The 19,737-nt window shown below is 35.7% G+C and overlaps 1 protein-coding gene across 1 annotated transcript in view; it reads right to left on the bottom strand.

Annotated features, from left to right (window-relative positions):
- The window catches only part of LOC137408358 (uncharacterized), a 27,010-nt gene that overhangs the window by 6,540 nt on the left and 733 nt on the right, over nt 1-19,737 (bottom strand). The window contains exons 2-7 of the mRNA XM_068094856.1: nt 19,135-19,218; nt 16,889-17,032; nt 15,909-16,040; nt 3,884-4,102; nt 2,871-2,996; nt 1,341-1,556 (exon numbers count right to left, since the gene is read on the bottom strand). Of these exons, the coding sequence (XP_067950957.1) occupies nt 1,341-1,556; nt 2,871-2,996; nt 3,884-4,102; nt 15,909-16,040; nt 16,889-17,032; nt 19,135-19,213 (916 nt within the window). The 5' untranslated portion in view covers nt 19,214-19,218. The remainder of the gene's footprint in view (nt 1-1,340; nt 1,557-2,870; nt 2,997-3,883; nt 4,103-15,908; nt 16,041-16,888; nt 17,033-19,134; nt 19,219-19,737) is intronic.

Here is a 19,737-nt window from a genome sequence, read left to right as displayed (position 1 = left end):
TGTGGTATGCTACCCACATCTTTTTTATTTTATAATTCCGCAATAGAACTCATTTAGCAACAGTCACTGATGCTAACAACTTGCTGGTCAAAATCAGTTCCATCTTGAAAAATAACTTTTTATAATACTAAATGTAAATAAATAGAAAGATAAAGATCTAATATTTGTTTCTATTGGATATTTCTCTGTGACAGCAAATGACCATAGTTGAATCCTGGTAACCTGGATAGCTGGCAATTACTGCCAGAGCAGTCGATGCAATTCTTGATTAACTTCCTACCGTATATCACGCTGTCGAGAGGCTATTTCAGATCTTTTGCTGGCAAAAGTAAAGCATTCTTTAGCTACGCAGTTTTTTCAAGATCAATCGAGAGTAACTCTCTATTACTGCTTTAAAATTTTTGCTACAGAACATGAGTTTAAATAGCCCCATAAATAGTACTCCAAAAATAAAGTTTCAAAACGTTTTTCACCGTAGAAAATCCATGAAAATGGCTTCAACACAAATTATCATTTCTTTTGGGAAAATAAGACAAACTAATGATGCTTTAGCCTGTCTTATTGAACATCCATTTGCTTCCTGGATGTTATCAATTATTTGTAAAATATTTCCGAATAATTTAGGGATTTATTATTTGAATTTTATTCGTGAGAAGAAATTGATTTTTAAATCTTGTTTCACGCGCACAGTTAATCGTGTTTTAGCCAAATCCAAAATGATTTCAGCATAACTCTATCAATCTTTAATCTGTATGTATAAAGGTAAGTATCCGTGATTTGTTTGTCCAGTCATAGCAAAAACGTTTTAGAAACAATTACCGTAATTTGTAGCATATTGGTTTACCAATCTGATTGTTTCGAGTTAAAGACCCACTAGTGTAATTTGTTCAGCGCAATGACTTCAAGCAATCTTACAAGATAAGAGTTTTATAAGATAGTAAATTTATAAAATGAATGTTATTGTACAATATAAGTAATATTGAAATTGATGGCATAAACTAATTTGTCTCACATTAATGACCGATAAATCATAATACATTTAAGGCGCAAACACGCTAGGCGATATGCAGTGCGAGATCGCGCCGCTTGGCGCGAACCTGCGCTGGGCGAGTTGATGCTGAGCAATAACACTTCACTTGCTCACTCAGAGCTCAGACTTAATTTCGATTGGTTGTTTGACACATATTTATCTACTAACAACTGAGAAGAAACTGGCTATACAGAATGTTATTGGCTGTTTGCAAGCGTGCCTGTGTTACCACTCACCAAAGTGTGTTTGGGGTCACACCAAACACAATATTCAATATTGAGGAATAATCACATGGTATTAAAGGACTCACGTCCGGCGATGTCGCTTTGCTCTAGCAGAGAAGTGCTGTCATGATAGTGATCATAGCGATCGTAGCCCGTATAATGCCATGTTTCAGTTGTTAGCTCTGCTGTACTGGTGCTGGTAGGTAGCTCTGCTGTACTGGTGCTGGTAGGTAGCTCTGCTGTACTGGTAGTGGTTAAATGTATTCTTTTGCATATTAAACCTACCTCATGAGCGCCTGTATCTAAATATTAAGCAAATTAAATCTTTTTAATCAAGCGCAAATGTGATTAGCAAGCTTCAGATGGCTTCACCCAGTTTGCATGATCCACAAGCTGTGGATAATGACCCTGCGCAACTACTGGAGGTCCTCGACTTACAACATCGACCCATTTGTAAGACGCGATGTGATATGAAACTTAGTACAAAATCAAGACATTCTGAGTAAAGTATGTGTCGTAATGTACTATTACTATGATAAAATATAACGGATGACATAACAATACAGCCATACCTTAACATACAAGCTTAATCCATTCCTGGTCAATTTTTTAGTTTCCCAAATAAAAAATTTTATGTAGAATAACTACATAAAACTACTAATTAACCCATTTCCATTTTCTGAAAAACAACCTAAAACCAGATATTGCAATAAAAAAACTGTTTTTAATTGCTCTAACTCACCGCTTATGCTCGCAAAATAGTTACGATCTGCAATAAAATGTAGCATTATTATGCAAAGTATTTGGTTCGTGATTTTACCCTTGAGACAGATGGCAACGGCTCGCGGCGGAATAAGAAAGATCCGTGACGCAAGACATTCAATGTGCTACACTTTTGTTACGCCACGTAACATGGGCATACACTTCAAATTTAACTTTAATGAATTTAGCATGCTATCCAGACAAATTAAAAATCTTAGGCTAAACCTAATTCAAATTTTGTATTTGTTTTTTGTTATCTCCCATCTTGGTTCTTTTGGACTCGCTGCACCTTCAAGTTTAGCCGAACATTTTCAAACCTTTTCAAAGTTTATGTTATGTTACATTGCATCACAAAAGTGTTGCATACCAAACGTATTGCAGTCAAGTCTCTCTCGCACCGTCATTAGCCGCTATATCTGTCTGGAAAGTAGAACTCCATACAGTATTATGCATAATAATGTTACATTTTACCGCAGATCATAACCACTATATGGGTATTTGTTAATTTGTGAACCTAGGTAGTGAATTAGAGTAATTAAATCCAAGATTCTCCATCGGAAATATATTTTTTACGTGTTTTTAGAGGTTGGTAACAACTTAATTTGTATTTAATTTAGCAATTCTCTTGGCTGAAATTGATCTCAAATGGAGAAGGGTCGTTCGTGAGAGGTCATATTCAAGTAATATTGCTTTGAGATGCGAGAGAGTTAACATGCGAGATCACTACCGGAACGTATGAAGCTCGCATGTCGAGGTGTGACTGCCTAGCATTTTAAATCTGGCCAGCTCAACAAATCTAGTAAAGTTCCATTTATGGTACCAAAGCTGTATTACAGCAAGATATATTGTCTAACCTGAGTAGATGCGTACCCATGCGCCTTTCCTCGGCACACTAGCGCCTGTACGGAAGTCAAATATTATCGCACGAGAGAAGTTTTTTATGCTAGGAACAGTCCATTTTCCGCATCTCTTTTTTTCTACTACAAGATATACAAACAATGATAATGACATTGATTATAACGAAACAGGTTAATTAAAAGAAGACTAAACATTCATAATTGTCGGTATCAATATTTAATATTATCAAATACGCATTGAAAAACTTAAAGATGGACTTTTACAAAACATTAATAGATTTTATTAGAAAGGATTGCAATTTTTCTATCATTTGCAATTGTCTTTGATGTTTGAAGTGATCTCACTGCCAGGATCTTTTAAGATTAAAATCGACAAAACTCAACGTGGTTAACATGCTCGGAAGAAAAATTATGTACAAAATGATGTCACTAGTTGTTATCATTGCGATAGTTGATATCAGCTATTGTGTTCAAATTGCAGCATTACTCGTCTTTATTCTGTCAGTCTCTTTGCAACTATAGGCGTCATACATAGACGTCAGCTATAGACATTAGCACTTTTATTTAATCTAAGCGCTTTAACTGTGATCACGTTTTGTCGTTTTTAGTCTTAAAATATTTTAGCAGTCAGGTCATTTTAAAGATCGAAGACAATTGCAAATGGTAGAAAAATGCAGACACTTTCTGATAAAAAGTATTAAAATTTTGTGCAAGTTCATCTTTAAGGCTTTGTACCCCGTAATCTCAATCACTTTTGTTTCTTACCCAAACTTTTTGCCATGTTTCTGCTCTGGGAAAGTCGTGTCATGTTCTATGACTGAGGCAAAGTGAGTTCATAATAGCAACATTTTTAGCATCTCTAGTATTATTCGGGGGTTCAGGTTTAAAGTGGAGGCCAGTGCAGTACACAGACCGTAGTTTAAGGAGCACTGTTCCACAGTGTCAACAGTAATTTAATGCAACTGGTACCATCTGTCTGAAAACTTAGCTAATCAACCATGGTTCCTTACCTCCCATTTCTGTAGGATTATAGTCATAGTAGCATATCGATGAGTTATCTACATCTGCATATAGCAGCTCCAGCACAATCCCTGATTTCGTCAAGAATATTACACACCGGCAGTGAAAACTTGCTGGGTATGTGGAGTGGAAACCTGGAGTACTGAGATATAATGGAATTCTTGTTCTTTTGTACCGACTAAATGAACTTATGGAATGTGTTCTCTCGGCTAAAATAGAAAAATTATTGGGCATGGACTAATACATGTAGCTTGCCAGACAATAAATTATGTTTTAAAGGATCGTTCATACTATATCGCCGTATGTCGAAGTTGTCCTCTCAGCAACTATCCGCCAACTAGGTGCACCATAAGTCGAAAGTATCGTCAAGGCAATAGTTTGCAAGCGTTAACAGTAGTTAGCAATAGTTTGTAATAGTTTGTAATAGTTAACAGTAGTGGCAACACTTGGTAACAATTAGCGATAGTTAGAGAGCGTTGGCGATAGTACGCGGTAGTTAGAAAAAGTTATCGATCTCTGACAATTTTAACAAATCAAGCGAACTTCTGAATGAGTTAGCTTCAAATTTAGGTGTTAAATTTAATGGTATGTAGATCAGCAGACAACAATAGATTAGTTATATTTTAAATGCTTTGATTAAAGTAGATAGTTTGTCAAGCAAGACATTTTTACAAAAAATTTTACAAACGTTTAGGAAAGCTCTAAAGAATCTAACACAATTGTTTCAAAAGAAAGAATTGAAAGCGCATAATTAGCAATTGATTTGCCGTAATTGCCCAACGTGAGTGGCAGCAGCAAGGAGTATGATTTATTAGCCAATCAGACAGTAATGCTAGATAGGATAGCAAACTGGGATAATGAAAGCATTTACATAATTATTTCAGTAATAATTCTCCAGTTCACTATGTGAGCCAAGTCAATTAAAGCTTCACTGAGTCTACGTTAAAGTGTAGGCCTGATGACATACAGACGAAATGGGCTTATATGTAACGAACAGTTAGTCAACCCATTGGCAACACGATGCCAGACATCATGTCAAAATGAACATGTTAATCGATTTCGATAGAGAAAGCTGGCGCGTTTGTGATTGGCTGATGTAGCTGACTTTTACTAAATTTTCTTACAGCCGTCTTAGTCTTACAGAGACGGTGTTGCGAAGACATCATGTCAAAATAACATGTTAATCGATTTCGATAGAGAAAGCTGGCGCGTTTGTGATTGGCTGATGTAGCTGACTTTTACTAAATTTTCTTACAGTCGTCTTAGTCTTACAGAGACGGTGTTGCGAAGGCAACAACAACAGTACACCTGGGTGCGGGAGTGACCACCAGCGCAAGCATTACCCTGTGCCAACAGGCCGATTGTGTTTCCATAGGCTAGCTGCTATAGTGGATAAACGGTTTTTTGATGCCTCAAGTCAAAATTGTATATTTAGGAGGTCAAGGACAAAATGAACCAAGTATGATCAGAAGAAAAACTGTGACTTGTGGGGTTACAGCACATGACACTATATAAAGTTTATAAACAACAGCTTTGTTACTACAACCGCAATGCAGAAAATACCTGCTGATCATGTATTCCCCTTATGAGTCTGTAAAGTCTTCTATTTTACTATTTTCATTTTCAAGTATAACCATATATATTAGAGCGTTTCAACAACAACAATTTTTGCATATGTAGCAACAGGTAAGTAAGACCTATATGCACGCACAAGTGCAGCGTCATTGATTACTAAGGAAATTTCCATGGCACAAAGACGGACGGCTTGTCATTTGGTGTTTTGTTTCCAAACAGCGCCACTAAATCACAACGGAATGATAGTGACATGGCTGTTTCCATGACGGTATTGCAGCAGCGTGTTGGAGTGTGTCGCTATGCTCTCACTGTATGGAGACTTAGTATTGGCCAGTATTCGACAACCACAGTCTTGATTTAATTTTAGTTATTTTGAATGCAAGCCAATCTCATCTAAGATTTGCTTACGAACTATAAAAATGGCAGAGTACCACACAAACAACTGTTTATATATAAACAAAACCATTTTCACTAGTAACAGATGTATGAGTCATATGACTGCTACTAGTAACAGATATATGACAGCTACTAGTAACAGATATATGACAGCTACTAGTAACAGATATATGACAGCTACTAGTAACAGGTATATGACAGCTACTAGTAACAGATATATGACATCTACTAGTAACAGATATATGACAGCTACTAGTAACAGATATATGACAGCTACTAGTAACCAGGGGTCGCTAAACATATTATGGAAATGTTTACTTTTCCATAAACATAAATATTTCCATAACTTTATAGAAATGGATATGGAAATTTTATTTTAGAAATAAGGAAATGTTATAGAAATGGAAATAATATGGAAATAAATTATGGAAATGTTATGGAAATGGAAATGAATTATGGAAATGGAAATGAATTATGGAAATATTATGGAAATGGAAATAATATGGAAATAAATTATGGAAATTTTATGGATATGGAAAAAACTATGGAAATGAATTATGGAAATGTTATGGAAATGGAAATAATATGGAAATAAGTTATGCAAATTCTATTTAAATGGATAAAACTATGGAAATGAATTATGGAAATGTTATGGAAATGGAATTAATATGGAAATATTTCATGGAAATGTTATGGAAATGGAAATAATATGGAAATGAATTATGGAAATGGAAATTGTGACAAACACGTAATCCCTGCTAGTAACAGATATATGAGAGCTGCTAGTAACAGATATACGACAGCTACTAGCAACAGATATACGACAGCTACTAGCAACAGATATATGACAGCTACTAGTAACATATATATGACAGCTACTAGTAACAGATATATGACAGCTACTAGCAACAGATATATGACAGCTACTAGCAACAGATATATGACAGCTACTAGCAACAGATATATGAAAGCTACTAGCAACAGATATATGACAGCTACTAGTAACAGATATATGACAGCTACTAGTAACATATATATGACAGCTACTAGTAACATATATATGACAGCTACTAGTAACAGATATATGACAGCTACTAGTAACAGATATATGACAGCTACTAGTAACAGATATATGACAGCTACTCGTAACAGATATATGACAGCTACTAGTAACAGATATATGACAGCTACTAGCAACAGATATATGACAGCTACTAGCAACAGATATATGACAGCTACTAGTAACAGATATATGACAGCTACTAGTAACATATATATGACAGCTACTAGTAACAGATATATGACAGCTACTAGCAACAGATATATGACAGCTACTAGCAACAGATTTATGACAGCTACTAGCAACAGATATATGAAAGCTACTAGCAACAGATATATGACAGCTAATAGTAACAGATATATGACAGCTACTAGTAACAGATATATGACAGCTACTAGTAACAGATATATGACCGCTACTAGTAACAGATATATGACCGCTACTCGTAACAGATATATGACAGCTACTAGTAACAGATATATGGCAGCTACTAGTAACAGATATATGACAGCTACTCGTAACAGATATATGACAGCTACTAGTAACAGATATATGACAGCTACTAGCAACAGATATATGACAGCTACTAGCAACAGATATATGACAGCTACTAGTAACAGATATATGACAGCTACTAGTAACATATATATGACAGCTACTAGTAACAGATATATGACAGCTACTAGCAACAGATATATGACAGCTACTAGCAACAGATTTATGACAGCTACTAGCAACAGATATATGAAAGCTACTAGAAACAGATATATGACAGCTAATAGTAACAGATATATGACAGCTACTAGTAACAGATATATGACAGCTACTAGTAACAGATATATGACGGCTACTAGTAACAGATATATGACCGCTACTCGTAACAGATATATGACAGCTACTAGTAACAGATATATGGCAGCTACTAGTAACAGATATATGACAGCTACTAGCAACAGATTTATGACAGCTACTTGCAACAGATATATGAAAGCTACTAGCAACAGATATATGACAGCTAATAGTAACAGATATATGACAGCTACTAGTAACATATATATGACAGCTACTAGTAACATATATATGACAGCTACTAGTAACAGATATATGACAGATACTAGTAACAGATATATGACAGCTACTAGTAACAGATATATGACAGCTACTCGTAACAGATATATGACAGCTACTAGTAACAGATATATGACAGCTACTAGCAACAGATATATGACAGCTACTAGCAACAGATATATGACAGCTACTAGTAACAGATATATGACAGCTACTAGCAACAGATATATGAAAGCTACTAGCAACAGATATATGACAGCTACTAGTAACAGATATATGACAGCTACTAGTAACATATATATGACAGCTACTAGTAACATATATATGACAGCTACTAGTAACAGATATATGACAGCTACTAGTAACAGATATATGACAGCTACTAGTAACAGATATATGACAGCTACTCGTAACAGATATATGACAGCTACTAGTAACAGATATATGACAGCTACTAGCAACAGATATATGACAGCTACTAGTAACATATATATGACAGCTACTAGTAACATATATATGACAGCTACTAGTAACAGATATATGACAGCTACTAGCAACAGATATATGACAGCTACTAGCAACAGATATATGACAGCTACTAGCAACAGATTTATGACAGCTACTAGCAACAGATATATGAAAGCTACTAGCAACAGATATATGACAGCTACTAGTAACAGATATATGACAGCTACTAGTAACAGATATATGACAGCTACTAGTAACAGATATGTGACAGCTACTAGTAACAGATATATGACAGCTACTCGTAACAGATATATGACAGCTACTAGTAACAGATATATGACAGCTACTAGCAACAGATTTATGACAGCTACTAGCAACAAATATATGACAGCTACTAGCAACAAATATATGACAGCTACTAGCAACAGATATATGACAGCTACTAGCAACAGATATATGACAGCTACTAGTAACAGATATATGACAGCTACTAGTAACATATATATGACAGCTACTAGTAACAGATATATGACAGCTACTAGCAACAGATATATGACAGCTACTAGCAACAGATTTATGACAGCTACTAGCAACAGATATATGACAGCTACTAGCAACAAATATATGACAGCTACTAGCAACAGATATATGACAGCTACTAGTAACAGATATATGACAGCTACTAGTAACAGATATATGACAGCTACTAGTAACAGATATATGACAGCTACTAGCAACAGATATATGACAGCTACTAGCAACAGATATATGACAGCTACTAGTAACAGATATATGACAGCTACTAGTAACAGATATATGACAGCTACTAGTAACAGATATATGACAGCTACTAGCAACAGATATATGACAGCTACTAGCAACAGATATATGACAGCTACTAGTAACAGATATATGACAGCTACTAGTAACATATATATGACAGCTACTAGTAACAGATATATGACAGCTACTAGCAACAGATATATGACAGCTACTAGCAACAGATTTATGACAGCTACTAGCAACAGATATATGAAAGCTACTAGCAACAGATATATGACAGCTAATAGTAACAGATATATGACAGCTACTAGTAACAGATATATGACAGCTACTAGTAACAGATATATGACAGCTACTAGTAACAGATATATGACCGCTACTCGTAACAGATATATGACAGCTACTAGTAACAGATATATGGCAGCTACTAGTAACAGATATATGACAGCTACTCGTAACAGATATATGACAGCTACTAGTAACAGATATATGACAGCTACTAGCAACAGATATATGACAGCTACTAGCAACAGATATATGACAGCTACTAGTAACAGATATATGACAGCTACTAGTAACATATATATGACAGCTACTAGTAACAGATATATGACAGCTACTAGCAACAGATATATGACAGCTACTAGCAACAGATTTATGACAGCTACTAGCAACAGATATATGAAAGCTACTAGAAACAGATATATGACAGCTAATAGTAACAGATATATGACAGCTACTAGTAACAGATATATGACAGCTACTAGTAACAGATATATGACGGCTACTAGTAACAGATATATGACCGCTACTCGTAACAGATATATGACAGCTACTAGTAACAGATATATGGCAGCTACTAGTAACAGATATATGACAGCTACTAGCAACAGATTTATGACAGCTACTAGCAACAGATATATGAAAGCTACTAGCAACAGATATATGACAGCTAATAGTAACAGATATATGACAGCTACTAGTAACATATATATGACAGCTACTAGTAACATATATATGACAGCTACTAGTAACAGATATATGACAGATACTAGTAACAGATATATGACAGCTACTAGTAACAGATATATGACAGCTACTCGTAACAGATATATGACAGCTACTAGTAACAGATATATGACAGCTACTAGCAACAGATATATGACAGCTACTAGCAACAGATATATGACAGCTACTAGTAACAGATATATGACAGCTACTAGCAACAGATATATGAAAGCTACTAGCAACAGATATATGACAGCTACTAGTAACAGATATATGACAGCTACTAGCAACAGATATATGACAGCTACTAGCAACAGATATATGACAGCTACTAGTAACAGATATATGACAGCTACTAGTAACAGATATATGACAGCTACTCGTAACAGATATATGACAGCTACTAGTAACAGATATATGACAGCTACTAGCAACAGATTTATGACAGCTACTAGCAACAAATATATGACAGCTACTAGCAACAAATATATGACAGCTACTAGCAACAGATATATGACAGCTACTAGCAACAGATATATGACAGCTACTAGTAACAGATATATGACAGCTACTAGTAACATATATATGACAGCTACTAGTAACAGATATATGACAGCTACTAGCAACAGATATATGACAGCTACTAGCAACAGATTTATGACAGCTACTAGCAACAGATATATGACAGCTACTAGCAACAAATATATGACAGCTACTAGCAACAGATATATGACAGCTACTAGTAACAGATATATGACAGCTACTAGTAACATATATATGACAGCTACTAGTAACAGATATATGACAGCTACTAGTAACAGATATATGACAGCTACTAGCAACAGATATATGACAGCTACTAGCAACAGATATATGACAGCTACTAGTAACAGATATATGACAGCTACTAGTAACAGATATATGACAGCTACTAGTAACAGATATATGACAGCTACTAGCAACAGATATATGACAGCTACTAGCAACAGATATATGACAGCTACTAGTAACAGATATATGACAGCTACTAGTAACATATATATGACAGCTACTAGTAACAGATATATGACAGCTACTAGCAACAGATATATGACGGCTACTAGCAACAGATTTATGACAGCTACTAGCAACAGATATATGAAAGCTACTAGCAACAGATATATGACAGCTAATAGTAACAGATATATGACAGCTACTAGTAACAGATATATGACAGCTACTAGTAACAGATATATGACAGCTACTAGTAACAGATATATGACCGCTACTCGTAACAGATATATGACAGCTACTAGTAACAGATATATGGCAGCTACTAGTAACAGATATATGACAGCTACTCGTAACAGATATATGACAGCTACTAGTAACAGATATATGACAGCTACTAGCAACAGATATATGACAGCTACTAGCAACAGATATATGACAGCTACTAGTAACAGATATATGACAGCTACTAGTAACATATATATGACAGCTACTAGTAACAGATATATGACAGCTACTAGCAACAGATATATGACAGCTACTAGCAACAGATTTATGACAGCTACTAGCAACAGATATATGAAAGCTACTAGAAACAGATATATGACAGCTAATAGTAACAGATATATGACAGCTACTAGTAACAGATATATGACAGCTACTAGTAACAGATATATGACGGCTACTAGTAACAGATATATGACCGCTACTCGTAACAGATATATGACAGCTACTAGTAACAGATATATGGCAGCTACTAGTAACAGATATATGACAGCTACTAGCAACAGATTTATGACAGCTACTAGCAACAGATATATGAAAGCTACTAGCAACAGATATATGACAGCTAATAGTAACAGATATATGACAGCTACTAGTAACATATATATGACAGCTACTAGTAACATATATATGACAGCTACTAGTAACAGATATATGACAGATACTAGTAACAGATATATGACAGCTACTAGTAACAGATATATGACAGCTACTCGTAACAGATATATGACAGCTACTAGTAACAGATATATGACAGCTACTAGCAACAGATATATGACAGCTACTAGCAACAGATATATGACAGCTACTAGTAACAGATATATGACAGCTACTAGCAACAGATATATGAAAGCTACTAGCAACAGATATATGACAGCTACTAGTAACAGATATATGACAGCTACTAGTAACATATATATGACAGCTACTAGTAACATATATATGACAGCTACTAGTAACAGATATATGACAGCTACTAGTAACAGATATATGACAGCTACTAGTAACAGATATATGACAGCTACTCGTAACAGATATATGACAGCTACTAGTAACAGATATATGACAGCTACTAGCAACAGATATATGACAGCTACTAGCAACAGATATATGACAGCTACTAGCAACAGATATATGACAGCTACTAGTAACATATATATGACAGCTACTAGTAACATATATATGACAGCTACTAGTAACAGATATATGACAGCTACTAGCAACAGATATATGACAGCTACTAGCAACAGATATATGACAGCTACTAGCAACAGATTTATGACAGCTACTAGCAACAGATATATGAAAGCTACTAGCAACAGATATATGACAGCTACTAGTAACAGATATATGACAGCCACTAGTAACAGATATATGACAGCTACTAGTAACAGATATATGACAGCTACTAGTAACAGATATATGACAGCTACTCGTAACAGATATATGACAGCTACTAGTAACAGATATATGACAGCTACTAGCAACAGATTTATGACAGCTACTAGCAACAAATATATGACAGCTACTAGCAACAAATATATGACAGCTACTAGCAACAGATATATGACAGCTACTAGCAACAGATATATGACAGCTACTAGTAACAGATATATGACAGCTACTAGTAACATATATATGACAGCTACTAGTAACAGATATATGACAGCTACTAGCAACAGATATATGACAGCTACTAGCAACAGATTTATGACAGCTACTAGCAACAGATATATGACAGCTACTAGCAACAAATATATGACAGCTACTAGCAACAGATATATGACAGCTACTAGTAACAGATATATGACAGCTACTAGTCACATATATATGACAGCTACTAGTAACAGATATATGACAGCTACTAGTAACAGATATATGACAGCTACTAGCAACAGATATATGACAGCTACTAGCAACAGATATATGACAGCTACTAGTAACAGATATATGACAGCTACTCGTAACAGATATATGACAGCTACTAGTAACAGATATATGACAGCTACTAGCAACAGATTTATGACAGCTACTAGCAACAAATATATGACAGCTACTAGCAACAAATATATGACAGCTACTAGCAACAGATATATGACAGCTACTAGCAACAGATATATGACAGCTACTAGTAACAGATATATGACAGCTACTAGTAACATATATATGACAGCTACTAGTAACAGATATATGACAGCTACTAGCAACAGATATATGACAGCTACTAGCAACAGATTTATGACAGCTACTAGCAACAGATATATGACAGCTACTAGCAACAAATATATGACAGCTACTAGCAACAGATATATGACAGCTACTAGTAACAGATATATGACAGCTACTAGTAACATATATATGACAGCTACTAGTAACAGATATATGACAGCTACTAGTAACAGATATATGACAGCTACTAGCAACAGATATATGACAGCTACTAGCAACAGATATATGACAGCTACTAGTAACAGATATATGACAGCTACTAGTAACAGATATATGACAGCTACTAGTAACATATATATGACAGCTACTAGTAACAGATATATGACAGCTACTAGTAACAGATATATGACAGCTACTAGCAACAGATATATGACAGCTACTAGCAACAGATATATGACAGCTACTAGTAACAGATATATGACAGCTACTAGTAACAGATATATGACAGCTACTAGTAACAGATATATGACAGCTACTAGTAACAGATATATGACAGCTACTAGTAACAGATATATGACAGCTACTAGCAACAGATATATGACAGCTACTAGCAACAGATATATGACAGCTACTAGTAACAGATATATGACAGCTACTCGTAACAGATATATGACAGCTACTAGTAACAGATATATGACAGCTACTAGCAACAGATTTATGACAGCTACTAGCAACAAATATATGACAGCTACTAGCAACAAATATATGACAGCTACTAGCAACAGATATATGACAGCTACTAGCAACAGATATATGACAGCTACTAGTAACAGATATATGACAGCTACTAGTAACATATATATGACAGCTACTAGTAACAGATGTATGACAGCTACTAGCAACAGATATATGACAGCTACTAGCAACAGATTTATGACAGCTACTAGCAACAGATATATGACAGCTACTAGCAACAAATATATGACAGCTACTAGCAACAGATATATGACAGCTACTAGTAACAGATATATGACAGCTACTAGTAACATATAAATGACAGCTACTAGTAACAGATATATGACAGCTACTAGTAACAGATATATGACAGCTACTAGCAACAGATATATGACAGCTACTAGCAACAGATATATGACAGCTACTAGTAACAGATATATGACAGCTACTAGTAACAGATATATGACAGCTACTAGTAACAGATATATGACAGCTACTAGCAACAGATATATGACAGCTACTAGCAACAGATATATGACAGCTACTAGTAACATATATATGACAGCTACTAGTAACAGATATATGACAGCTACTAGCAACAGATATATGACAGCTACTAGCAACAGATATATGACAGCTACTAGTAACAGATATATGACAGCTACTAGTAACATATATATGACAGCTACTAGTAACAGATATATGACAGCTACTAGTAACAGATATATGACAGCTACTAGTAACAGATATATGACAGCTACTAGTAACAGATATATGATAGCTACTAGTAACAGATATATGACAGCTACTAGCCCAAATTAGAGCTGTACAAGAAATTCTTCATATAACTTTTCAGGTAATTTAGTTTGTTAAAATACGTTTTTTCTTACAGTTTGACTCGTGTCGCGAACACAAAATAGCTTTCTGTTCCACTCTTTTCAATGTTGATGCGCAACTTTTTGTTAGCACAACCAGAAATGTGAATAATAAATTAATGTGAATTTATCTACTAATCATAAACAGTGATGCAAATAAATGTCACAAATATTTACATCACAAATTATTATGTTAACACTACATAGGGATTTAATATCTGTCATGACCAAAACTCATGACCGAACCTTTTGTTGATGATAAATGTATGATAGCTAGATACAATCACTTGACTGCTGACAACTATGCAACAGCAATTGGAGCGGCTCAAGTTGCCTTGTAGTAATAATAGTAATAATGAGTTACTACCAGGGAATAATATAAAACTAGTTCTCTGACAGTCTAGTGTGCTGTGAGAGGTCGTCAAGAGTGCTGATAAAACAGAGAATATGTATCTGCATAATTATTCTGAAACACTGGAGTGTTAGGCCCACAAACTAAATGTCACTAGTTCGAATCCCACAAGACGCAATCTTTTGTTCTTTGGCTTTGTACAGACAGACATGGTTCCTATAACGTATAATAGCAAGTGATTGAACACTCACCCGGGATACATTGAAATGTGAAATTTACATAGTTCAGTTCTGGACAATGCGTAAGGGCTTCGTCAGTATTTATAGAGCACCTCCATAGTCCTTCACAACATCCCATTGATAGGCCACTCCAGCTGCATTCAACTAAAACAATGATTGGTTTTAGTTTGCAGTCAACAATGACATCTATAAGAGCCACCTACTGACGTATTGAGGGTTAGAAAGATATCAGTTTATGGCTTTTTATGCTGTACACACTTATTCAATGTCAACAGCTTCAACGGGTATCAACAGCTCTAGGTTGGTTAGCGTGTGCTTTTCAGAAGGCAAAACTATTATAACCCTCGTTGAAGGTTGCACCTGTTTGGATTGGAGATATTTTTAGCCAAACTTTAAATATGAACTTACACAAGCTTTTAGTAGATTTTATTTGAAAGTATCAGTATTTTTCTGTCATTTGTAATTGTTTTGATGCTTGAGGTGATCTGATTGCCAGGATACTCCAAGATCAAAATCGACATAACTTGATAGCGGTTAAAAAACTCATAGGAAAAGTACATGTGAAATGGCATCACTAGTTGGTATCGTTGCCGTAGTTGATATGGGCTATTGCATTTAAGTTGCAGCGTTACATGTCTCCATTCTGTCAGTCTCTTTGCAACTACAGTCATCAGAATCACACTTTCACTTGATCTGAGTGGGTTAACCACAATCAAGTTTTCTCGATTTTAATCTAGAAACATCCTGGCTGCCAGATTACCTCAAACATTAAAAACAATCGCAAATGATAGAAAAATACCAATAATTTCTGATAAAATTTACTAGAATTGTGTGCAAGTTCATCTTTAAAAAGCCAGGTAGACATTTTGAGACTCGCAAAGCTGCTTAATTGTGACAACTTCGGGCTTGAGTTGTCCTCTCCTAGCAAACAATTCCGCTAAGTACATAAAACTCCTCATTTATGCATGGTTCGGGAGGCATTTGCGAGATACCTTCGTCAGTGTCATTCGATATTTGTGAGAATTGGAGATAGTTCACATGGATTAGACCAACATCACTGCAGGTCAGCGCCATCCGAATTGGAAGACCAAAAGATGGGAAGTGCTCAAAGCTAGTTGGCTCTTCCTTGCCAACATCTACAAAAACCACAAACAAAGGAGCTCTGCTGTTATTATTTATACAATAAAAAAGCCACATGTAGAAGTGGAGTGTGCAAGGTAAAGCGACAAAGCAGCTGATGGTTATGTTGCGCTTTTACCTCAACAAGTTCAGTGTAGCCACGGCCATTAATTTGAATACCAAAGCCTGTTATTGTCTTCTTTGTTCCCAAAACCATAAAAAGATATATTGCATACTATGCCTCAAAACAAGTAAACATACTGCGTTGGCATTGCTTTTAGCTATTATTTCATTTAGCGACAATTCTTACAATTGTGCAAAAAAAGTCTAAGTGTCTAGACTTTCAAAAGACAAATATATCTATAAAAAAAATTGTTGTACTGCTCTAATCTCTATACGGCGTGATACTTTTTCCTTGTCATAAGCAAAAGTTGTCATTTACTAGCAGATAATCATTTATAAAAGTGTATGACGAGACAACTCTAGCTGAAGACCAGTTGATATATAGTTACTCATTAGTAGTCATTAGTTAGTCGTTACTCGAGGGTAGTTACTAGTCGGTAGTTAACAGTCCGTAGGTAGTAGTTAGTATTTAGTCAGTGCTGTATGATTGCTAAATAATGAAGGATCCAATGGAAGAATGTATGTTGTCTGTGACTGACTGACTGAGCTGAAATGAGCAGGAAGTAAAATAACGCAGACATCTATAAACAATAAGGTGCCAACCGAGAACTACCTGCTGCACATGAACTAGAGTCATTTATATGACACCATAGGATTACCTGCTTCACTTGAACTAGAGTCATTTATGTGACACCATAGGACCACCTGCTACCCATGAACTAGAGTCATTTATATGACACCATAGGACCACCTGCTACACATGAACTAGAGTCATTTATGTGACACCATAGGACCACCTGCTACCCATGAACTAGAGTCATTTATATGACACCATAGGACCACCTGCTACCCATGAACTAGAGTCATTTATGTTTATGTGACACCATAGGACCACCTGCTACACACGAACTAGAGTCATTTATATGACACCATAGGATTACCTGCTCCACTTGAACTAGAGTCATTTATATGACACCATAGGATTACCTGCTTCACTTGAACTAGAGTCGTTTATGTGACACCATAGGACCACCTGCTACCCATGAACTAGAGTCATTTATATGACACCATAGGACCACCTGCTACACATGAACTAGAGTCATTTATGTGACACCATAGGACCACCTGCTACCCATGAACTAGAGTCATTTATATGACACCATAGGACCACCTGCTACACATGAACTAGAGTCATTTATGTTTATGTGACACCATAGGACCACCTGCTACACACGAACTAGAGTCATTTATATGACACCATAGGATTACCTGCTCCACTTGAACTAGAGTCATTTATGTGACACCATAGGACCACCTGCTACACACGAACTAGAGTCATTTATATGACACCATAGGACCACCTGCTACACTTGGACTAGAGTCATTTATATGACACCATAGGACTACCTGCTACACATGAACTAGAGTCATTTATATGACACCATAGGATTACCTGCTTCACTTGAACTAGAGTCATTTATGTGACACCATAGGACCACCTGCTACCCATGAACTAGAGTCATTTATATGACACCATAGGACCACCTGCTAAACATGAACTAGAGTCATTTATGTGACACCATAGGACCACCTGCTACCCATGAACTAGAGTCATTTATATGACACCATAGGACCACCTGCTACACATGAACTAGAGTCATTTATGTTTATGTGACACCATAGGACCACCTGCTACACACGAACTAGAGTCATTTATATGACACCATAGGATTACCTGCTCCACTTGAACTAGAGTCATTTATGTGACACCATAGGACCACCTGCTACCCATGAACTAGAGTCATTTATATGACACCATAGGACCACCTGCTACACATGAACTAGAGTCATTTATGTGACACCATAGGACAACCTGCTACCCATGAACTAGAGTCATTTATGTGACACCATAGGACCACCTGCTAAACATGAACTAGTCATTTATCTATTTATCAGAGCATACTTATCAAGGTCACATGTTGTATATATTACTCACATGTGGGGTACATGTACTCCGCCTTCGCTCTTGCCCATAGAGCGATTAAAATAATCAGATGCCTGAACAGTAGCTCCATTTCACCTATGTCAAATAAAGGTACTAAAATGGTCAGAAGCTTGAAGATCTATCCGATGTGTGGCATGCTGGGCTCTACCAAAACAGCTATGCAAAAAGTTTGCAGTTGCTCGATATTTCTTATCTTATTTGCATAACATAATCCCAGCTGAATAAGGTCTACATAGTACTGATAATAGTTGTCTATCCATGCTGGTTGGTCAATCCTAAATTCATCTTCACATAGACACATGCAAGCGTAACATCTAATATCGGAGATCATTTTGGAATACTCCATCAATCAAACCGATTGTCGGAAGGAAACAGCTTCTGTATAAAGAGTGATACCCAGTACAATATTGACATATATGCTTAGTAATAGTATAAATAAGAATAGCATAAATATTAGAATAAACAACAATCCATAATATAAAACTATTTTTATAATGTTCTAATTAATGTATAGCTACTTTGACATCGGTAATATTTTATTTCCTCATGCAAAAAGGAAAGGATGCCTATTGTTAGTGTCAGCAAATGTTCCAC

This window comes from Watersipora subatra, chromosome 11, assembly GCF_963576615.1.
Source record: "Watersipora subatra chromosome 11, tzWatSuba1.1, whole genome shotgun sequence".
Classification (NCBI taxonomy): Eukaryota; Metazoa; Bryozoa; class Gymnolaemata; order Cheilostomatida; family Watersiporidae; genus Watersipora; species Watersipora subatra.
Note: the sequence above shows the minus strand (reverse complement) of the source record. Positions and strands in the feature narration are given on the sequence as shown.